Source organism: Meriones unguiculatus, chromosome 20 (assembly GCF_030254825.1).
Source record: "Meriones unguiculatus strain TT.TT164.6M chromosome 20, Bangor_MerUng_6.1, whole genome shotgun sequence".
In the NCBI taxonomy this organism is placed as follows: Eukaryota; Metazoa; Chordata; class Mammalia; order Rodentia; family Muridae; genus Meriones; species Meriones unguiculatus.
This window is the reverse complement of record NC_083367.1, coordinates 56211965-56235468: the sequence shown is the minus strand read 5'-3', so window position 1 is coordinate 56235468 and position 23504 is coordinate 56211965. Positions and strand designations below refer to the sequence as shown.

The 23504-nt window shown below is 43.8% G+C and overlaps 1 protein-coding gene across 3 annotated transcripts in view; it reads left to right on the top strand.

The window, feature by feature from the left end:
* Fam120b (family with sequence similarity 120 member B) overlaps positions 1-22081 on the top strand; it is a 60350-nt gene extending 38269 nt beyond the window's left edge. For 2 of the 3 annotated variants that reach the window (XM_060373311.1, XM_021657410.2), the window contains exons 5-10: positions 245-417; positions 3365-3457; positions 10683-10889; positions 12075-12183; positions 20296-20347; positions 20447-22081. In XM_060373311.1, coding sequence (XP_060229294.1) covers positions 245-417; positions 3365-3457; positions 10683-10889; positions 12075-12183; positions 20296-20336 — 623 coding nt within the window. In that variant the 3' untranslated portion in view covers positions 20337-20347; positions 20447-22081. The remainder of the gene's footprint in view (positions 1-244; positions 418-3364; positions 3458-10682; positions 10890-12074; positions 12184-20295; positions 20348-20446) is intronic. The other variant, XM_021657411.2, reaches the window with a different exon arrangement.
* Positions 22082-23504: the final 1423 nt, after the last annotated feature.

The following is a 23504-nucleotide window of genomic DNA, read 5'->3' as shown; positions in this document are numbered from 1 at the left end:
CATAAGTGAAAGTCCCGTGTTCCCTAAAAACCTAGCTATCAGGACGGGTCTTCACTGGGCTATGTGCTGGCCCACTAGCTTTGTTTCCTTGAAACTAAGAAGCTGTGCTCACATTGGCCCTCTGGTTCTGTCAAGCCTCGAGTCCCCAAGTAAATCAGATAGGAAGGAGGTGACTGTTCTTCACTGACCTTCCAAAAGTGTACTACGATCATGCTATGTGAATTTCTGTTTTGTTTTGTTTAAGGGGGTACACCTAGTTTGGAAGTCTTGTGGCTGAGCCAAGAGCCAGAAGCCCAGGCCCGGCGCCTGGACACATTGCTAGCCTGCTTCAACCTCTCTTCCTCCAGAGAAGAGCTTCAGGCAGTGGAAAGCCCATTGCGAGCGCTATGCTGCCTCCTCATCTACCTCTTTGTCCAGGTAAAGCAGAGCTAACAGTTCTGTGATTCTGTGAGCATGGATAGTCCTGCGTTTCTGGCCTTATCTTCCTGGCATGCAGTAACTGTTTCCATGGGCCAGTTCCCACGGCCTCTTTCCACAGAACACAATCCTCTAACGTGCTCATGGAGACGTTAAGTCAGGACTTTCCACACAAAAAACTAGTGTGTCAACAACTCAGTGGTCATATATATTTGTTTACAGGGTTGACTTTTCTCTCAGAACACTGTGGTAATCCTAAGAGGATAAGTTATAAAGTATCATAGTTTTATATAATTAAGCTTAAATTGGCTTTTTAAAATTATTATTTCATTGTATGTTTATGGGTATTTTGTTCCACCATTCCACGTATGCATGTGTACCTGTGTGCCTGGTGCCGATGGCGGCCAGAAGAAGGCGTTGTGTTCCCTGGAACCAGAGGTACGGGTGGTGGTGAGCCACCATGTGGGTGCTGGGAACTGAATCCTGGTCCTCTGCAAGAGCAACAGGTGCTCTTAAACACTGAGCCAGCTCCTCAATTAGCCCTTTTGGTGTGCAGCATGGAATAAAATTGCTTAACATTCATTATATGAAAACTGAATTGAAACTAGTCTTATTTGGTCCAGCCTACTTCACAAGACTTAAGTCTGATTTGGGGAAATCTTGGAAATGGGTTTATACCAGTTACTTTGATTATTGCTACAATAAAACTCCCAGCCAAAGCAACTCAAAGAAAGAAGAGTTATTTTGGCGCACAGTTTGAGGGCCTAGCCTTTCAGGACAGGGAGGCTATGGTGGCAGGCGCTCACAGCAGCTGAACCTATTCATGTGGCAGAATGGTAATCGCTGGTGCTCAGCTTACTTTCCCTCTTTGATTCAGCCTGGGACCTTCGCCCACAAGATGGTTCCACCCACACTTGGGGTGGCTCTTCTCATATCAGCTAACCCAGCCTAGAAACTCCCCAACAGACACACCCACAGTGAATTCTAAATCCCATGGAGTTACCAATCATGCCTAGTTCCCTGTGAGAAAAGACACATGGGAGATGGGCGGTTCCGCTAGGCTGGTAGTTTAAGACCAGCCTGCAAACGTAACTAATTGTGGACAAAATTACATACTAGCAAACCTCAGTCTAAGTAGAGATGGTGGTTTATGGGTTTTTAATCCATACATGTGCTCAGCCTTGTCACAAACCCTATGTTTGCAGGATTTTGTTTTCATTTTTATAACGGTGATGCCTCCTTTGGATTAAACACGGAACAGGGTAGAGATAGGTCAGCGTTTCCAATCTCAGTGGCCTGTGTCTTCCCTTGAACACTTTAGTGATAGCTTTGTGCCTGGGTCAAGGGCTGCACAGTGTTTTTCCAGGGGTGTTTCAGGGTTAGGGTGGCATAAAGCCAGGGTTCTTTCTGTTTGTGGGGGCCATTTGATCTGAAGGAGATATGCAAGCATTTTATTTTTCAGGTGCTTTTGGTTAAATTTCATGAATGGATTTGTTATTGTTCTGTTTCTTTCTGCTTGGTTTTTGCTGCCACTGTGCACACCTTCCTGTCAGAAAGAGCTCTTGCATAAGAGTAGAATTGCTTCATGAGTGGTTAACATATTGATTCTACTTGATAACCAGTGTGGTCAGGATGCAGGTCACTTCCAGCCACTTGTATGCCAGTTTGACACCAGCCGGAGTCATTTGGGAAGAGGGACTCTCAGTTGAGAAAATGTCCCCACCAGGTTGGCCTGTGGTGCATTTTCTTGATTGATAAATGATATGGGAGGATCTAGCTCACTATTGCTGATGCCATCCCTGGGTTGTCGGTCTTGGGTGCTATCTGAAAACAGGCAGAGCAAGCCACAGGAAGCAAGCTTGTAAGCATTACCTTCCATGGCTTCTGCCACTTCCTACCGCCAGGTGCTTTGACTTCCTTTGATGATGTGCTGTGATTTGGAAATTTAAGTGACATACTCCCCACCCCACCCAAACTGCCTCATGCTGTTTTATCCCAGTACTTGAAAGCTAACTAGATGGTCATTTTAGCTACCTTTCTCATTGCTATGTTCGAATTCCTGGCAGAAGCAACCTCCTAAGTGAGAAAGGCTTTATTTTGGGAGGTATAGTTCATGGTGGGAAGGTAGGGAAGCAGTGATGTATCAGACAGCAGGTCACATTCCTTTCACAATCAGGAAGCGTAGAAATATGAATCTGATGCTCAGCTCATTCTTGTGTCAGTCCAGGACCCCTGCCCATGGGGTGGTGCCACCCACAGTCACTGTGGGTCTCTCTCCACATGAAGCCTTTCTAGAGGCACCCTTGTACACACACCCAGAAGTGTGTGTTTCCATGGTTACCCAAAGTCCAATAGAGTCGGCACTGAAGATTTACTATTGTAGTGGCTAAGCACAGGCCATGTCAGCCTCGGGATCTGTGAGGCTGAGTGGACACAGGCACCGTGTCTTTAGGTCTCTTAACCTAGTAACTTACTTTAAAGGCCGAGCTAGCCCCTCTCTGTCTCCGTTTGGCCTTCTTCCATACTTTTGCTTTTTGATTCCACAGAGTGGGAGGGCCCTGGTTTACTTTGTTGGGCTCCAAAGACAAAGGTTACATCCAGGATTGTTGAAGTTGGATGCTCCTTTAGCCCTGGGCACACCACCTCAGTCTCTGAGTCATCTGTCGCGTACATTTCATGCGACCAGGTTGCCCCATTACACTGCTGAGAGCTTGTGGCCTAGGGTTGTGAATGATGAGAGCAGAGGCTGTGGTCTCTCCATCTCCCCATGTCATGTCACTTGTTCAATCACTGTTCATGTGTATGTACACATGTATGTTTTCCTGTGTGTGCACCTCTGTGTGCATGTGTGTGTGGTAAACATACCCATATTTGGTAACTGAGATACACTTATAAAAAGTGTTGATTTTTCAGTAGGCTCACACTGGCCCTTTTCTGTGCTTTTCAGGTGGACACTCTTTCCCTGGAAGACCTGCATGCATTTATCGCTCAGGCCTTGTGCCTCCAAGGAAAATCAACCTCTCAGCTTATGAATTTACAGGTATAGTCAGCACAGCCATGGAGACAGCAATGCTGTGATCACAGCATCAGCACTGTTTCCAGCCGTTTTCCTGCTGTAGTTGGTACCTCATAGCAAGTGCATGGCAGGCATGTTTGGTGACCGTGTCTGCACAAGTAAAAGGAGGAGTGTCGTCCTTGGTCAGCAGCTCCAAGATGGCTGTCATTTTGGACGCTGACAGCTGCTATACCCTACTTCTCGGGAGCTCAGGTTGTTCCAGGTCCTGGCCTGGTCATCTCACAGTTTGAAGAGAAGCCTTTGTCAGCCTCTTTGATGTCAGAGTGGCTTCCCTGGTCCACACTCACCCGTCAGGTCCACTGTGTGCACATCAGGGTGAAGCCAGGCTGCCCTTCCTATATCCTCACCCATCATGGCCTGCTCTGCATTCACTTTGTAGTTCTGTTGTCCTGTTTTCTGTGAGGACATGGAGCCCCAGAGGCCATGTACAAAGTCTGCTGTTCAAAGTTGCTTATGTTGAGCATACAGTCATTCATAATTGCTTTAAAAGTATATATTTATCTATACACTGTTTTAAAAATCCAGGCTTGTGCTATATGTATCAAGATCTATGTACATGTTTTTATACCAACGTTTTCTCTATAGCCATAGGTTCCCCAACTAACCATAGATTGAAAATAATTTTTTTAACTGCATCTATCTGGACATGTACAGATGTTTTTTCTTGTCACTATTCCCCAAATATCATAGCATAACAACTATTTAGATAATATTTATATTACACTGGGTTTAACTGATCTAGAGGTGACCTGAAGCATATAGGAACATGTATGCAGGCCACGGAGTATAAAGGAGTGTGTGCGCAGGGCATGAAGTGCTTAGGGGCATGTGTGCGGGGCATGCGCAAATCCTGAATCAGTTTGTTGGGAGGTTCTAGCAGGGGACATGTTTGGGTAAGTTGTTCTCTAAGGTTGGGTGCCGCTTCAGGAAGGACGGTGGCATGGCGAGGGAGCCAGGGAACACCCACCCAGCCAGCCACTCCGCTGAATCAAGCTTGGTAATCAGTGTGGTACAGACACTGTGGCTAGATTGCCCTCAGATTCCTGAATCATTTTGTATGAGGGGCTTGTTGCTTCTGTGGATTTTTGGTGTGTTGGAACAAATCCTTTGTAGTTACTGAAGAACATTAATTTATTTATATATATTATTCATATGTATAAATCAACTACCGTGAAATCAAGGACTACACATAACTTAGAATAATTTTATAAATAAAGGTAGTTTCTTACAGTTCAGAAAAGCTATCACCTCTTGTTGGAAGTGTGCAAAGGAGAGTCCTGTTCCTGTGACACAGACGTCTGCTGCCACTTGGCCCTAAGGATATGCAGGAGAACTGAGCTCTTTGCCTGGTTATAACTGCACCACCTCTGAATGCAGACCATGTGTTCAGGTCTTCTTTTCACAGGTATAACTCAGTGTGGACTTCCAGCTTATACTCCCATAGGACATACCTGCTTCTGGTACTTTAAACAGAACACATGATCCATGACAAATAATTGATGCAGCCCCTCTGAAAATATTAACAAAGATACATTTGGAATTTACCCTAAGGTGATATCTTTTCTTGATGGTGAGGTGTAGTTCACAGGTGCAACAGAAAGATGACTCTTGTTTCCTAATCTAGTCTGTTAGTCTCTGTCTTTTTATTGGAAAATTAAGATCATTAATATTGAGAGTTACCAGTGAGCAGTGTTTTGTTGTTGTTGTTGTTGTTGTTGTTGTATAGGTGATTTTGCCCCTCTTTTGTTTTACTATTCTGGGATTATTTATTCCTTGTGTCCTCTTTTGTGTAGTTAGCTTCTTGAGACTAGTTTTTCTTCTAGTGCTTTCTATAAACCTAGCTAGTAGACAGAAATTGCGTAAGTTTGACTTATTGTAGACTGTCTGCCGATTGTGATTGACAGTTTGGCTGTATATAGTAGTCTGGGCTGGTATCTGTTGTATCTCGGAGTTTGTAGGACAGTCCATCCAGGCTCTTTTGGCTTCGAGGGCCTCCGTTGAAAAGTCAGATGTTTTTCTAATGGGCCTGCCTTTATATATGACTTGGTCTTTTTACCTTGTAGGTTCTCATGTCTTTTCTTTGTTCAGTACATGTAATCTTTTGATTATTTTGTCACGGGGAATTTCTTTCTTTTCTGGTCCTATCTATTTGGTGTTCTCTTTGCGTCTTGTACCTTTATAGGCATCTTTTCCTTTAGATTGGGGAAATTTTCTTTTATGAGTTTTGTTAAAAGTATTTTCTGTGCCTTTGACTTGGGTTTCTTCTCCTTCTTTTGTAGCTATCATTCGTAGGTTTGGTCTGTTCATAGTGTCCAGATTTCCTGGATGTTTGTGTCTGAATTTTGTTAGATTTAGAATTTTATTTGACTGAGCTATTCATTTCCTCTAAGTGGCTTTTAAGTTCATATGTGATGGTGAGGCTTACCGCTGAGGTTTTTGTTTGGCATCCTAACTTTTTCATTTCTGGTTTTATTTCAAGTTGACTTTTCTTTAGTGATCCTATTTCTTTGTTAAAATCGACTTTCATATATTTTGTTCAGCTGCTTGTTTTTATTCAGGTATTTGTTTATATTCTCTTTATGGACTTTATATTTATAATTGCTGTTTTGAAGTCCTTGTTCTGTGCTTGAGCTAAATTGCTTTTATCGGGGCCTATTACGATAGGATTTCTGCCTTCTGTAGGGGCAGACTGTCTTCACTATTCATGTTTGTGTTTTGTTGAGACCTAGGCATTTGGAGTTATAATGTTTGGAGTGTTTCTTGCTGTAAGCATCTTGTCTAGTCTTCGCTGCGTGGGTATTTCATTCTTCGGTGGTTGTTGCTCACTTTGGATCCTAGTCAGGTGTGGTGGTTGCGGAAATCCTTGTAGAGAGCATTTCTAGAGGTTAGAGGTTACAGAGGATGGAGATGGGCTAGAAGGAAAGGCTAAACAGGGCTGTGGGAAAGAACTAGAGTGACCCTAGGTCCATGCCAGGAGGTAGAGTCCTCAGGGAGTGAAGGTGGGCTGAGAGGAGGGGCTCCCAATGGCAGACTTCAGCAGGACAGACTGGAATGGGGGACAGATAGGATAATAAAGGTTGCCTGCTAGGCCCCAAGATTAGTGTGGCCACTGGAGGTTCCTGGCAGAAGACTGTTCCATGGGTCTGTGAGCATCATAAAGGGGTAGGGATGGACTATAAGGAAGATTGTAAGAGGCATTGGGAGAAATCTAGGGGGATCCTGGGTCTACACCAAGGAGCAGAGTTCATACCTTGATATTCTGCTTCCATGTGATTCATTCTGTTGGCAAGACTTTCCACTGGACTTTCATTCTCTTTTTACATTATAGATTGGCTTCCTTATTTCATTCTGCAGCCTGCTTGTGTTCTCATAGAAAATATTAGAGTCCTCCTTATAATGTTTGCCATATTTATAATCATTCTCTTTAATCATCAGAATTTTATCAAAATAACATTAGTTATGAGTCATTAGTATGCGGTTGATAATTTCTGGAGGCGATGAGCTGCCTTTGTTTTTCATATTACTTGTGTTTTTGCATTGAGTTTTGCCCAGCTGCAGTTAGATTATAGGGTAAAGATTTGTTGGTTGTGTTCTTTTAATTCAGCTTGCCTCTCTTCTTTAAGTAGTCATGTTTGCAATGTTTGGAAGAGACAGGTTATCATATAATTACGATGTTTTCATCTGTTAGACTGTGGTTCCAGGCACCAGGCTCTGTCTGCCCTCTGCCCTGTGTGTTGGGTCTTGTCTGCAGCTCTGGTAATTAAGCTACTCCAGTAATGGAGTTCAAGTGACTGCAGAGCAAACACTTGTTGAATTGGGATTTGTTTAGAAAGTATATGGATGCCTATGGTATGATGAATAATAACAGTGCTAGTATGAATGCAAAGTAGAAAACAAGAGGTAAACAATAATGGTGAAACTAGCAATAGGCATTAGGTTGTCATATGGGAAGCAGAAGAGGGGGCATACGAAGGACTGTTGATAATTAAGGCAAAGGGGAAGATGGATAGATATGTGGGGGTTTGAATTAATTGTAGACTAAAAAGATAAAGATATGTACTTCGTGGTTGTCAGTCACGCTGAGCTTTGGGAACTACACCAAGTGGGAGGGGTATCGGGAAAGAGAAAGGAAGATTTAAAAGAAAGGAAAAAGAGAGAAAGGGGAACAGAAGAGAGTGTGATGTGAACAGTAGGGGACAGTGTTGGCCTGTTACAGTGCCTTCCTGTGCTATAGGTAAGCAATAGCTGTAGCGGGGAAGGAGAGCTGGGTGGACATGAAAGGAAATGTGGGCACGGGCTTCAATGTTGATTTCTTCTCTTTGGCTGGCCTGCTGCTTTGTATCTTGGTCCTGGATTAGGTTGTGTTCCCTTTTACTTTTAAAGTCCCATTTTCCCCATTGCACACTTCCAGCTCCCGTGTGCATGGAGTTTTCTTAACTATTTTGTGGGCTGTGGAGAGCTGCAGTAAGCTCAGTTGAGCTGAAATTGCTGCCTTCCCACAGAACTGGGAGGTGCTAGTGGCTGTGCAGTACCCAAAGCCCCCTGAGAATCTGTGTCTAGCTTGTTTTTCCTGGTGGCAGTCACTAGGAACCCCTTATGTGAAATTCCTACCACTACTGTTTTAGATTTCCTGTTTGGAATCTTTTATCCCACTTTGCTTTGGGGAAATGCTGCTTTGGAAGGGATGGCTGTTGATTGGCAGCAGCAAATCCATTCATGCTATCCCATGGGTCCCCATGGTAGAAGAGGCTTGTTGAGGTGTTGATCAAATCTATTTGAGGACTTGGAAAAGCAGCAGATGGAGTGATAAAATATTCATATTCCCTTTAATTCCCAAACTGTAATCAGCAACTGAGTCCAACATGGCTTCTTTCCTGCATCTTATCCAGAAGTCCTCTAAAAGGAAGGTCTTGGGGGAATTGCAAAACCAAACAGGATGATAGACCTATGTACAAAATTCAATTACATTTCTATATATTATCAGTGAGCACACAGAAGCTGAACTATGAAAGCAATGCCATTCATAATTGTTTTCCTAAATTGAATTTCCTAGGTACAAATTAAACATATGTATGATCTGTAGGTCCAAGTTTGCTGTCTTGCTGGGTGTGGGTGTATACCTTTAATTCTAGTTCCTGATGGGGTGGGGAGGCAGAGGCAGGATCTACCAAGCAAGTTCCAGGACAGCCAAGCCTGTATATAAAGAGTCCTACTCTCCCTTCCCCCCCAAAAAAAATACAGTCATGATAAAACAAGTGAAAGAAAACTCATGCATGTGGAGGTCAGAGGAGAACTTTCAAGAGTCAGTTCACTTTACTCATACAGAACATGAAAGGAAAATAGGGCTGTATTCGTGGGCTTTGGACATATATTGTTAAGTTCACTTCTGCTCACGGTAGACTGCAGACCAGGCATAGAAGCTTTATGTTAGTGAAGATCCCTTGCAGAGGCTACAGAGACTTGCCAAGTGGCTCTTTCTAAAGAATGAACACTTCAGAGACAGCTCCGTAAAGAGTTTGTGCAGCTTTAGCCTTCCCCCTAAGAGTAAAGGTTGAGTCTGCAGTGATCCAGGTTCATAATAAGCAACTTTTATTTAGTGAGACAAGTTCTCACACTGTATCCCCTACTGGCCTGAAAGTCACTGTGTAGATCAGGGGAGTCATGAACTTGTGACAGCCAGTGTGCCTCTGCCTCTGTAGTTCTGGAACTACATAATACAGTATTAAATAATTGTCAGATTCATTTAAGAGAGGCCTTTTGCATAAAAGGGTTAAAACACCTATTACTTTCTTCTACCTTTTTTCAGTTTTGTTAACTCTGTTAAATATATAATGGTGTTTAAGGTAGCATTAGTCAGTGTTAGTGAAACAGATATCCAGAGGGTGATGGCCTCACTTGTGTGCCCCTTTCAGTGAGGTTTCTTGGACATTTGTAGTGTTGATGCCTGAAGTGTGGTCAGCATTACAGATCTATAGGGAATATGGCTTATTTCTTTTATGTGTATGAATGTCTTGGCCAGGCATGGTGCCACATGCCTTTAATCTCAGCACTCAAGGAGGCAGAATCAGGTAGATCTCTGTGGCCTGGTCTACAAAGCGAGTCCAGGATAGCTAAGGCTACCGAGAGGAACCCTGTCTCAAAAACAAAAACAAAAAACCAACCAAACAACAACAAAAAAACCCAAAACAAAAAACAAACAAACAAACAAAAACCCCAGAATGTTTTGCCTCTATATACGTCTGTGCACATGTACACCTCTGTCCTCTACCTGCAGAGGCCAGAAGGGCCTTGTAGCTAAAGTTACAGTGTGGGCGCTGGGAATCCAACCCAGGTCCTCTGTACAAGCAGCCACTCAACCACTGAGCCATCTCTCCAGAGCTAAGGCAAGACATTCTTAATTTGTAAGAACTTACGTACCTTTTGAGATTACATCAATGATATTCAGTTGAAATGAAATTAAGTATGGTTTTTAGAAACACAGGGAGCTTCTCTCCCTTTCCTTTTTCCTTTGAAGAACCTTCTTGTAGGGGAATAAAGCCAACAATGAATTATCTTGTAAGTTCTACCTAGTGGCCACGTCTTGTGGTAGCCCAGATTTTCCTAGAGCAGGGTCTTAGTTACTCTTCTATGGCTGTGACAAGATATCATGACCAAAGTAACTTAAAAAAGAAAGCATTTAATTTGGGGCCTGCTACAGTTTCAGAGAAAGAAGTGGGAATGCTGTGGACCCCTAATAACACAGCTCTTCCAATGAAACTCCTGCTCCAACAAGGCCACACCTCCTAATCCTTTCCAAACAGTTCCACCAACTGAGGACCTAGCATTCAAATCTTTGAGTCCATGGGAGCTAGTCCCATTTGACCACCACAACCGGGATGGCTGTGCTACAGATCCGTTTAAGGAGAGAGCCCAAGCGAGCACCTGCTGCCCTAGCGGGTGGATGGTGAACAGAGGCATGCTGGGCACGGGGGTCACTCCTGTCATGCTTCTTTGGTGTAGCTTGCTTGTCAAGTCTCTTTCAAAAGTGCTCAGGAGGCCCATTGTCTTATTCGGTGCTTGGCAAGCGTCTTTTGTGAAGATTTCACATTGTAAAGGCTGAGACTCTCGACTCTGACCATTTTGCTGCACACATTTAACTTGTACTTCGAGCTCTCTGCTTTGAGCTTTCTGTGTGTGTCTGTCTCCGCAGCTGGATTACATTAACTCCAGAGCTGTGCAATTGGGTTCTCTTCTGGTCCGTGGCCTCACCACATTGGTACTAGTCAACAGCGCATGCGGCTTCCCCTGGACAACGAGCGAGCTGATGCCCTGGAATGTCTTCGATGGCAAGCTTTTCCATCAGAAGTACCTTCAGTCCGAAAAAGGGTATGCTGAGGAAGTTCTTTTGGAACAAAATGTGAGTTCTGCTTATTGTATATTGGATCAATAAGTAATTTTGAAGTCAGTCACTTTAGTGGGCCTGGAAAGTCTGCCTGTCTCGCTAGTCAGGAAGCTTTAGGAAAATAGGCGTGCTCTCCATTGCCATCCCATCACCTCACACAGCTGTTAGGGCTGTGCTTACGCCTCTGTAACTGCCCTCCACACGAGGTTAGCTTGGTTTAGCAGCATCAGTTGGGGTCCACACAGCGAATAGCTTCTGTCAGGAGAATGCACTGAGAGGGCCTGCACTGTCTGCTGAGGGGTTTCCCAGACAGCAGACTAGTTGGGGAGACTCTCCCATTACAAAGGCTGCCCATGTCCTGGGGACAGTGACTGCTGCCCCAGCTCTCTAAGTACAATTGCTTCATGATTCCTGGAAGCTTTCCAAATGAGGCTTCCCGCCAAGCTCATTTGGAATGTTTTCTTACCCACAGGGATGAGAAGGCGGTGTGATTGTGAGAGAACATGCTGATCTGTTAGATAAAACACTCCCAAGTTTTCACACCAAAGGGAAAACATTTGGCAATGTGTTGCTGTCACCATTTCTCACCAAAGTTCCAGGGTGTTGCAGGATTTGTGAGTGTTTAGGACTTAGAGGATCGGAACAAGAGGAAAGCCCTTTTCTCAGATTCGGATGGTATGCTAGCACTGACTGAAGGAGATGCAGCCCTGAGCACAGTTGCCAGTTATCCTTGTTGTGTACCTCAAAATACATAGTTCCTCTTAAGCACCCCATCTCTCACCAAGCCCACTTAAAAGAATGGGTGGAAATTTCACTAGTAATTCAAGAAGCTACAAGAACAGTACTAATGTTCATACCCCTCTCTGCTGCTGTGTGGTGTCTCCAGCATCTCCACTTGGTGTTCCTAGGTTGTGACATGAGTAGGTTTTTAGCCATGACTGTTTAAACTATACAAGATAGAAGCAAGCATCATAGAAATTTGCTGCTGTTTACAGGGGACTCAGGAGAGAACAGTCATCTGACTCCCTCTTGACATGATGCTAACGGAGAGCTGCCCTTCACCTGGTGCAGAGCATGCCCCTCCATCGGTGGATGCTGTAGACCACTGGAAGGCTGTGTCCCATCTCTGCCATTGCACACACTGCTCTCTTCCATCTAGCTCTTTGACAGAGCTTGCATTTTCCTCTGATCTGTTTGCAGAGATCGTGGCTCACCAAGTTCCACAACCTGAAGGCTGTGGTCTGCAAGGCCTGCTCAAAGGAGAACCGCCGCATTGTAGGCAGAACACACTGGAGCTCTCACCACACAGGTGGGCAGGGTCCTCCCCCTTACCTGTCCCTGGATGTGCTGGGGCCCAGGGAAGACTTATCTGCTTTCCTACGGTTTACTGCTAAAAGAATGGTGCAGTTTTGACAAATGAATATGAAGAGGCTGTACTCAGTAGCTTAAATTTTGGTCCCCAAAGGAAAAACATTTCAAAAAGGATCCATTTGTTAATTGAATGAAGAATTCTTTCTCTAATGCATCCCTAGGGGATTTCTCACAGATCCATTAGTCGAAGACTACACGGATAGTGTTTGTCTGCCTGACAAAAGTTGAGGTTTACTGACTGACGCCTCCCTTTGGATCCCCTTCCCCTAACTGGGCTGCCTTGTCTGGCCTCAGTGAGAGGGGAGGTGCCTAGTTCGGCAGCGACTTAACATGCCAGGGTGGGTTGGTACCCATGGGCGATCTCCCCCTTCTCTCAAAAGAAGAGGGAAGAATGGTAGGAGAGGTATATGAGGGGCGTGCTGAGATGAGAGGAGGGGGCTACAATCAGGATGTAAAGTGAATAAATAAATAATTTTTTAAAAGTTGAGGTTTAGTTTTTCTCATAACAAAGGGACATTAGAAAATTCAATATGTAACAAATAGTGGGGAAATAGAGGTCATGAATTTGAAGAAGAGTAGGGAGGGGCAAGTGGGAGGGATTGAAGAAAGGAAAAAGAAGGGAAGGGAGAAATGCTGCAATTAAATTATAATCTCAAAAAGAAAATATTTTTAGAGGAACTATAAAAGACTTATGGTTCTATCACCCAAAATGACAACTATTGAACAATAATAAAGTTCTGAAGTACCTTCCTGTCTTATAATTCAAGATTCTCATCCTTCCACATAGCACTTTTCATCATGTTAAACAGTGGCCAGTCTTCTATCACTATTGTCCATGACATATATGTTCATGTCTCTGAAGGTCATATCATACACGTATTGTACTTGGGGTGGTTCCTGGCAAAATGCCACACAGCCAGTGGGTCCTAGACAACCCAGGGACTCTGCAGTAACAGGGTGCAGTAAGAGAGGGTGTTGGTAGCAGGCATTCCTCTAAGCTGATTGTTGGTAGCCTCAATAAGGAAGCCTTGATAAGTAAGTAAGGTCCAGGGAAGAGTGACTGTAGTTCTGGGTGAATTGGAGCAGGCAGTAAAGCAAGGAGGTTCAGTGGGAGTTGGGTATAGAATTCTTAATCCTAAATTTAAAAGAGCTGATGTTTATATCCATTACTAATTGAGGAACTTTTGAAAGTTTTGAGGTGGTGTTATCGGAAATGTGCTCTTAGGATAGTGGCTGTCCCAGCAGTGGAGGGGAATGGGATCAGGAGATGGCCGAGAGATTGTCCTGGGCCCCAGGCAGGAGGTGGTCCTGGGAAAAGTGCCTCTCAGCCATCACATAATTGTGCTTTGATCTTCTCCCTCACTGCTGGGTGAATCTAGAAGTATGAGTGTGTTGCTTGGGTCCTTGTACCTTTGTGTCCACAGTGGCTCCAAGCAGAAGAGGAGTTTAGTCTCTGAAGGTTGTATCTATCATGTGTGTATCTATCATATGTGTATCATATGTTGTATCTATCATACTTGGGGGTTCCTGGCCAAATGCTGTACTGTCCAGACATACCCCAGAGTCTGTGGTTGGCACATGTGGCAGGAACTCATCCTCTTTCTGTGGAGCACATGAAATAAAGATACCTTAAAAAGTACAAGGTAATGTAGAATTAGTTGAAATTAGTGATACAAGTGTAAGACATCAGAGTATACAAAATACTTGTCTGTACATTTGAGGAAGCATGGAAGAGCTCACCACGTCCCAGGAATATGCTCAAGGGAAAAACATCCATATGGTTGTGTTACTAAAGAACCTGGAGGTGGGCCTCCTTGCTGGGGGAAATAGCTTTTGCAGTTGTTGCCTCTGGGGCAGAGTCTGGGTAAGCAACAAGACTCCATTTTAAAGGCACATGGTGAGATATTTCTTAGTATTGGCCATAGGCTACCATTTGGTTTCCAGTTCGGATTGGCTGCATCTCTTCTGGGGCCTTTATCTGTAGCCCTCTAGTCCCTCTCTGCTGTTGTGAGCACACTGAAGGTTTATCGGCCTGGTATCACCTGCTACACTATTAAGTGTGAGACCGAATGAGTGAGAGTGTGCTGATGTGGTGAGCATGTTCCCGCAGGGAGGCTGGGGAGAGAGGGCCCCAGCTCCCACAGGACAGGCTCCACATGTAGCCATTCTGGGCAAGGGCAGCCATGGAGAGATCAGGGTCCAGGTAAGAGGCTACCGTGTCAGCCACCAGCTGCTCGTAGGTACTGTACCCCTTTACACTGTGTTTGTGCTGAAAACCCTTTCGTGTTTCAAAACAAGTTGTATATTTACAGTTAGAAAACAAACCAGTGTGCTGGCTTTCCTAATTCTTTGGCTAGTGGAATAGAGACAAATAATAATGGTATTGCTTGATGGTGATGTCTGCTCCTTACCGCTTTATTTTCTACCAGTTCATTCATCTCTTAAAAACTTTCATAATTTATTCAAAGGCTTTTCTGGAGGCTGCTAATAGAGGGTTCAAATAGGATTGGTCTTGTATCTCTCATATCATGGATTATATTTGAAATGTTGGAAGTACAGCTTCTTATATGTTACAGATGTATTGATAGTCACACTATACTTATTTTGTTATATAATTATTTGCATTTAAATATATGGAGAACCGCTCATCAGTATTTAAATTCAAATCCCTCATAGGTTTCACAGCTAAAATTGGTAGACTGAAATTACCTAAGATTTATGGTTTTGTCCTTTTATAGAAACTCAAATGTGCATTTTACTTTCGTAAACCGTGAAGATTCACGTGTTGCTCAGACTACTGCATGCGTCAGGGCTGCTCTTCAGTACCAACCCAGTGGCACATTTAGCAGTCCCTGGGCACAGCGAGCACAGGCCAATCTTGCGGTGAGGCCAGGAAGGTCTCTCATCAGGCTGTAGACAGCACGTGTGTAGAGAGCCCGGGCTGTAGACAGCACACGTGTACAGAGCCCAGGCGTACCGTCTTGAGCGTGATTGTTGAAAATGTTGAAGCTGCTCTGTAGTTTAGAATAATTCAGCTCCTTGTTGGCACCCTTAAGAGACTCATCCCTGGAGAAGGAGGAGCAGGGTCAGTGCACAGGGTTAGCTTTGGGCTCTCCTTGAACTAGCTGAGCTTAGTAGAGACCACCCCACCACAGCCTGCCACTGACTGACCTCTGGGGCCTGTGGTGGCCCAGCTGAAGTTTCCCTGAAGCTCTGCAGGACAGCCTGTGCCTGGGGCTTCCTGCCATGCTACCAGCTGGCCGATGACTCTGAGCTGACCCAGACAAAAGTTTATCCAGAAAAATGGCAAGGAGGAAGACAGAGGTTTGACTAAGTCGATATCTTTTAGGGCCAAAGGCTACCAAAAATAATGAAAACCTGTAGGTTTTCTTTGTAAAGCTATGACACTGGTTGTGGCTTTAGCCACTTGGGTGAGGTAGGATCCAGGCCTAGGCCCAGCCATGTGCATATCCCACCCTAGAAATGTTTGCATAGCCTGAATCCCTGACAAAAGACACCAGGCTGAAAGTCATGCTAATGCTCTTGAGGCTTTGCCCTTTGCCCTTATGCTGAGAGAAAACTGGTAGCCCTTCTTTGAGGCAGCCGGTCTCACTGACGGTTCTTCTCCTGCAGAAGTCACCATTTTCCCACCCTGCCTTTCCCTGCCAGCAGCAGCAGGCCAACTTGCCTGGTTTGCTGAGGAAGGTGATGCCTTCTTTTTGTCCTCCTTGGCTTGCCATTTCCATGTCCAGAGTCTCAAAGCTGGGACAGAATTCAACTGTACACTTGTGAATAATAAGAGCTTATAGTTCTCTAGGGGGGCTAGCACCCCCACTAGCTACATTAGAGCACCACCAGTGTTGTCAAATCTCCACACTCAGACTGTGTCTGATGACTGTCTCAGGTGACTGTCCTGGCTCCTTGTTCTCTGTCAGGCCGTGGCATCAATGAGCCTGTGTACTTACAGCTCTGCAGTGCTGTGATTCTTTGATTCATGCTTGGTGACTGAGTACAACTGCTCCAGGTGAGTAAGGAAGTGGGAAGGGACCATAGAGCCAGGCTCATGCCAGTCTGCTCTGGGTAGCCTTGGGCCTTAGTCACTATTCCTGCATCTCTTAGAACAGGGACTACCATCTCATAACCCATACTGGTTCTGTGCTTAAAAAAAAAACAATAAGCAAGGAAATCTAATGAAAAGAGCTGTCTATATCCACAGAGCCCTGTTCTAGACAGGAAGACTGTCACAAGACTGAATTATTCTCACCCTTAGTGAGGTGACAGAGGTTACAGGGACATGTTGCAGATATGCAGATATGCTAGGGGTAATCAATCCTTCTTTGGGTTGTTGTTGGTCATGGAGGTGTTGATTTCTTCACATTCTTTAAAAGAGAAGTGAACATGTCTTCATATAGATGAAAATAATGGAGTAACTTTGTGGGAAAGATGCTTTGTGAATCCTGGGTTTCTGTTAGAGAGATGTCTACCCAAGAACCCACCTCACTCAATAGCCCAGAGACATCATGGCATCTGTATGTCTGACAGCTATCTTCATGGCACCAGAATGCATCCTACCTATGCAATATTGTCCTTGTGGACAGTGGTATGGGGCTAGATGGCTTTAGCCACATGTAGAGTGGATACAACTTTTAGGACAATAAGACTGAAGGCTAGTGAGAAAGTGGTGGCAACCTCCTACTGGGCCTACCTGAGGAGGAAACCATGGGTCAGAAGTCAGAATTCTAGGACTGGAACTACAGTGAGTGAGCTGGAAGGCTGGTCTTCAGTTGTCCCCAAAGCCCCTCAGGTAATCCTATCCTAGCTGGAGGTATCTTCAGTTCATGTTTGTAAAAGCAGCTACTACCAATGGGGAATTGGAAGCATAGTGAAGAACTCAGGACTTCAGCCTCAGCTCTTCTGGTTCTATGTATGTATGTCATCCATTTCCTGGTCTTTCAACCCAGCTGGTCTACAGCTCTGTCATACACATCAGTGGTCCCAGCTGCCTGGCCTGAGAAGAGAAACTGTCCTTCTGGGGTTTTTGCATCTTCAGGATATGGTCCTCCCTGAGCTGTGGACCCTTACATCCCCAGCATCCTGCATGTGGATACTTCCTGGCCCTTTGTCTGCATTCTGGACCACAGTCCTATAGCCCAGCATTGACATCCCTTTTGGGAACTCGGCACTAACCAGCTTAAAGAAACAGACATGGTGAATGAGGTCTGGACAGAAATGTTTCCTGATCATGTGCTCTACATTGGTTCTCTGTGCATGTATGTTCTTCAGTGTGGGATGGTCCTTCAATTCCATAGGGCAACAAAAACAAAGGTCTTCTCTTGTTGGGCCCAGTAAATAACGTCATGCTTTCCTCATATGTTCCAGCGCTTTAGTTGTTAATCTGGTATGCACACTCACAACTACTAATTTTTTTTATATTTCGTTTCTGAAATACATGTCTTGAAGACTTGTTTTTTTAAAAGACTGTATTTTTTTTAAAAGGCCAGATAATCAAAAGCAATAAGCAGTTCTACTGACCCCAAAAAGAACAGTGTGAGGCTGCCCTCACCAGCTCTGATGTGCAAGTCCTGGGGGCACACAGGCCCTGGGCAGTTAGTCTGGTCTGGTGATTGAATATGAAGTAGCATAAGCCTCTTTACTCGACTGACTGATTTACAGCTACCAACAGGCTGGAAAATTCTGGGAGTTGGCTTCCACCCTTCACCTACATGGCCACACTAAACTTGACACATTGAGACTCTTAAGTGGCATGTGTATCACCTTACTTCAGGACCAGAGAAGCCCATGTACTCCTGGTCAGTTGGAAACAGAAACACGATCCTGAACACATTAGTTAAAGCCTAAACTCTACATAGACATTGATCCTGGTTTGAGACTTGGAACTTTGAAGGACAGTTCTACTTTACTGCTGTGGGTTATAATAGAAACATAATCACGTCAGAAATAGTCCCTGTTCCCCTTATTAGAGAACCCATTTGGACACTGAGATACCATAGGCTATATCCGAACAGGGGTTCTAGGTAATATCCATACATGTCCCTTCCCTCCCATGGGGGAAGAGCAGCCTGGCTAAGCCACAGAAGAGGACATTGCAGCCAGTCCTGAGGAGACTTGATAAGCTAGGGTCAGATGGAGGGAAAGGAGGTCCTCCCCTGTTAGTGGACTTGGAAAGGGGCAGGGAGAAGACAGGGAGGGCAGGTGGGATTGGGAAGGAATGGGGGAGGGGCTACAGCTGAGATACAAAGTAAATAACCTGTGATTAATATAAAAAATAAAAAAAATGTAACTAATAATAAATAAATAAATTCGCAACTCCAATAAACAAAAAAAAGAAAAAAGAAACATAATCACAGTCTTGATTGTAAAGGTTGAGCTGGAAAAGGTTGTAGGGACCTGAGAAAGAAGCCAGTTTGAGTGGCCTGGCTCAGCTGATGTCAGGTTTAATGGCTAGAGGTAAGTCTAGAAGCAGCCAGGGATAGTTTGAGAGCAAGGACAGTGCTTCACTGGCACCTTGTCCATGTGGGAAGAGGTCCACAGGCCACCTGCTGCTGTGTTGCACTCTTTGGTTATGTGGTCTTTGCACAGTTGGTCCATAATTAGAGCTTTTTGTTATTGTTTTGAAGATCAGGCAACCTACTTTTTCAGTGAAATTACTGAGATTCTGTGTGGGGCCAGCACATCTTTTATTGTTTTGTTTTGTTTTTCCGACACAGGATTTCTCTGTGTAGCCTTGGTTGTCCTCAACTCGCTTTGTAGACCAGGCTGGCCTCAAAAACTCACAGCGATCCGCCTGCCTCTGCCTCCCTGAGTGCTGGGATTATAAGTGTGTGCCACTGCGCTCAACTAGGGTCAGCATATTTTTGCTAGTGGGTTTTTTTCCTGCCTTAGTATTTTTTATTTCTTCAACATGTAAAGTAGAAAGTCATTACTAATTTGAGATTAGAAAAATAGACAAAATTCTTCATGTTAGAAAAGACTCAAATGTTTTATGTTCAAAATGGCAGCTCAGTTTGGGCAGCCACCACATGTTCAGGGTCACCGCGGGGACTGTGGCCTGGCAGATGGGGCGGGAGTGCACCCCACCGGTAGCCAACATCAAAGTCACACTGTAAACAAATGGATGCAGCGTGGGAGCTTTGCCCTCTGCCCAGCTGGTGAGGGAAAATGTGCTAAATTCCATTAAGGGTTGTAAACTTAGATGAGATTCCTCACTTTGCCCCTTCTCAAGGTGGCTGAGAGGGACCTGCACACTAGGACACTACAGGGGTGGAAGCAGAGACAACAGCAGAGGTGGGGAAGGTCCGATTAATCTGGACACCTGTTTGAGCCATCATCCTCACTCTTTAGGGGCCATTAGGCAGGGCGTTTTAAAGCCATTGCTCCATGTACCAAAGAAAGCCAAGAGCAAGACTTGCAGAAAAGTGTGTTATTGTTGAGATAGGATCTTACTATGTGGCATTATCCTTCCTAGAACTCACAGAGATCCACCTGCCTCTTAGTCCTGAATACCACCATACCCAACCAAAAAGAGCTGTTTTAAAGATGTGGGAACTGTCCATTTTCTTAAAGGCTAGTTCTGCTCCAAGCTCCTTCCCAGCACCCCTTGTCTGTCAGAGGCAGGAAGTGGCCAGCTACACTGTGGGGTTGGGGCACTTGTGTGCTCAGCCCTGGAAAAGCTCTTTCTGTGCTTGGCAGGAAGTCCTCTGAGAGCCATCTGCATATGAATTTCCATTTCCAAAGTCATTAGCAGTAATAAACATCTAGATGTCCTGCAGATGGCCAGAACTGGCACCAAGAGAAACGATTTTGACAGTTTCCTTCTACTATTAGCGCTACCTCCTAATTAATTGCTTCCACTTTAATGGAATAATTATAGAGCAAAATTTAATGACAGGTGGTCACAACTGAAAAATGTTATGTCTTCCAGTACAACTCAGCATTCTGTCTTTTTGCATACTTAGAACTGTGCCACTTCTTTGAGTTGGTGTTTGGAGATGTTTCTTCTTATGTCAGTGTTTATTTCTGTTTGGTACAGGAAGCAGACAGTATGAGCATGACCAGTGGAGAAGATACTAGGTGTCATACAGGTAAAGCCCTCACCAGCATCCTAAGGACTCAGTAGATGTTCTGTCTTTATAGCTGAAGGCCAAGTGGTTAATTTGTCCCATGTGCCCGCTTCCCGACAGGATCCACCAACCTAATTCAAGACATGTTTGCTTCTTCCAGAAGAGTATGGAAAGAGGATGCAGCACCTAGACCCTGCCCTCCTCCCAAGATGTGATGTCACCCAGTCTCATCATCAAGGAGATGGCAACTGGGACCACACTTTAAAGGAAGGAAAAATACTTTTCAGAGGTTTCTCCCACATATATTGTAAATAGTTTCCATCAGTTTGTTTGAGAGTTGTTCCTGACTCCGTGACCTGGAACTCATCGCTACCATCATAAATGCTCTCTTTGAAATCTTAGTTATTTTCTATTACTGGGCATAGGCACCATGACCAAAGCAACTTACGGAAGAAAGCATTAATTTGGGACTTCAGGTTCCAGGGGGTAGTAGAGCCCGTGTCCACCATTTTGGGGCACATGACCGCAGGCAGGATAAGGAGGACTATCTAACTGGGGATGGCTTGGGGTTTTGAAACCTCAAAGCCCACCCCCAGTGACACACCTCCACCAGCAAGGCCATGCCTTCTAATCTTTTTCCACCAACTGGAGACCAAACATTCTTTGACCCTATGGGGTCATTGTCATTCAAACCACCACACATGGTATCTAATAGCTATACAATCTGTCAGAAATTCCTTTTTAATAGAAGTTCTAACACTAACAGAAGTAAGTGTTCAACCATTTTTTTCTCTTGACTTACAAAAGTATTTGGATAGGAAAAAAAAAAACTAAATTCTTGCTTTCTTGTGTGAGAGTTGGTTCTGCTTGGAAGAAAAATGGCTCAGAATAATAATAGTGGCTGCTCTTCCAGAGACCCAAGGTGTTATTCCCAGCACCCACGTGATGGCTTATAACTCTCTGTAACTACAGTTCCAGGGGATCTAAAACCTCTTCTGGCCACTGTGAGCACCAGACACACCAATGAGTCATGTACATACACAGAGGCAAAACACCCATAAAGATGAAATAAGTCAGTAAAACGTTTTTTTAAAGAAACACGCTGGGTTAAACTTAGAAGTTTGAGCCTCTTTAAACTGTGAGGTTATTGTCATCTCCACGGGGAACATGAGAGTAGCTGTGCCTGCCCGGAGCCCTTATGGCGATACTGTATCTCTGGGGAGATGCTCGTACTTCTGGTCATTAGAAAATGTATCCTTCCAGTGCTGCTGTCTTTAAGATTTCAGTAAGCTTCTAGAAATGCTCGTTTCCATCTTTACACTGACAGTTACCCAGACCACTGACTCAGATGTGCTGTGTGGAGCTCTGGGGTTTCTCCTTGAAACTATTGTATTTATAAGAAAGGTATATTTATCTCCCACATGTGGAAACAGTTGTATTTATTCAGCTTCATTCTGCTCCTGAAGGACTTCTGCATAGCGCATAGGCAGAGCTTGTAGCCTAGACTTTGCTGCCTAGATTTGGAGCTGGCTTTCACTCTAATATTTACTTCCTGTCCTTTTCATTCTTCATTTGCTACTTTCAAACATTGCTTCCTTTAGAAGTCCTGTTTCTTGGCTGTTTACTTGTGCAACTCTGAATTAAGATTCTGATCTCTTAGATTGAAAGTATATTTCTATGAAAGTTTTTTTCTGTCACAGAATCTCCATTTTGACTTGTCAATAAAATGTATGTGTCAGTCATAAGCTTAAATAATCCATTGTGTTGGTGGAATGTTTACCACAGTTAAACATCTAGTGTGTGGAGCTCTTCCAGTGAGAATATTGTTTATGTTGTTTTCCAGTCAAATCTTGTGATAGAATTTCCACATTTCAACTTAAAATTAAAAAAAAAAAAAAAACAAAACAAAACACATTTTTAAAACTCATGCTTCACTTCTTTTTTAGACAAAGTCCTATTCTATTACCCAGACAGCCCTGTGAGTCCTGAGGCCTAAATCGTATTCTCCTTTTGTATATAGCCTTCTGTTACCTTTTTAGGGAGACATGCCATATCTTCCTTTTTCTTTATTGAAAAATAATGTTTAGCCCAGAATTCTGTAGTCAGTATTCATAGAATAGGAAAAAGTAAACACATTTTTAGGAATCAAAAATTTGACCCATATATCCTTTCTAAGAGGAAACAGGTGTATCGTGGTAGAATGAAGGCTCCCCCCAGGGAACACAGAGACTGTGAAGCAGGGTTAGGCAAAGACATCAGCGAAATATGTAGGTATCACTGGGCAGTTTTGAACTATGAAAGCAAGTAAGCCAACAAAACAGGGGAGCCACCACTCCGGATTGTTACAAGGAAAGCAATGAGTAGCTCTGGGGGAGATGAAAAGGAGTATTTCCTTTTCTTGCTTAGAAAACAATATTTTCATCATCTGTCATTATTTTTAGAACTATATGCTAAAATGTAAAATGTGATATGCACTAGAAAAAAAAAAGAGTAAAAAAGAAAGCCGCTTACATTCTGTGCTGGAATCAAGTAAAATGCAAAGGTAAACAGTATGACATGTTTATTTAGGAACGAATAGGTCAAGTATAACAAAAATAATGACATATATTTGAACAAGTTAATAAGCTTGTTCTAAAAGAAACAGAGCAGTAAATGTCTTTTGGTTTTTTTGAACACACGTGGACAGTTTTTAAGACCTAACTATGAATTAGGCCCCAAAGTAAACCTCAGTCAAAATAATAAAAAGCTAATTTATTAAAATCATGTTTTCTACATATAAGAAAATAACATAAATCACAGCAAAAAGATAAAGGCAAGACAATGCCAGTAGCAATTAACTTGCCATTCTAAGATATTTATTGAGAAAACAACTTGGAAATTTGTTTTAGAAAGACTGATAAAGGTACTACATTTAAAAATTCACTGGAGGGAGTGATGTCACAGAAGACAAATCAGGATGCTACAGAAGTGCTGATTCTCAGATTCCAGAGGAGTCAACTTTTTTATGATGTATTTTATGTATATGAGTGTTCTATCTGCATGTACACTGCATGCAAGAAGAGGGCACCAGATCCCATTATAGATGGTTGTGAGCCACCATGTGGTTGCTGGCAATTGAACTCAGGACCTCTGGAAGAACAGCCAGTGCTCTTAATCACTGAGCCATCTCTCCAGCCCC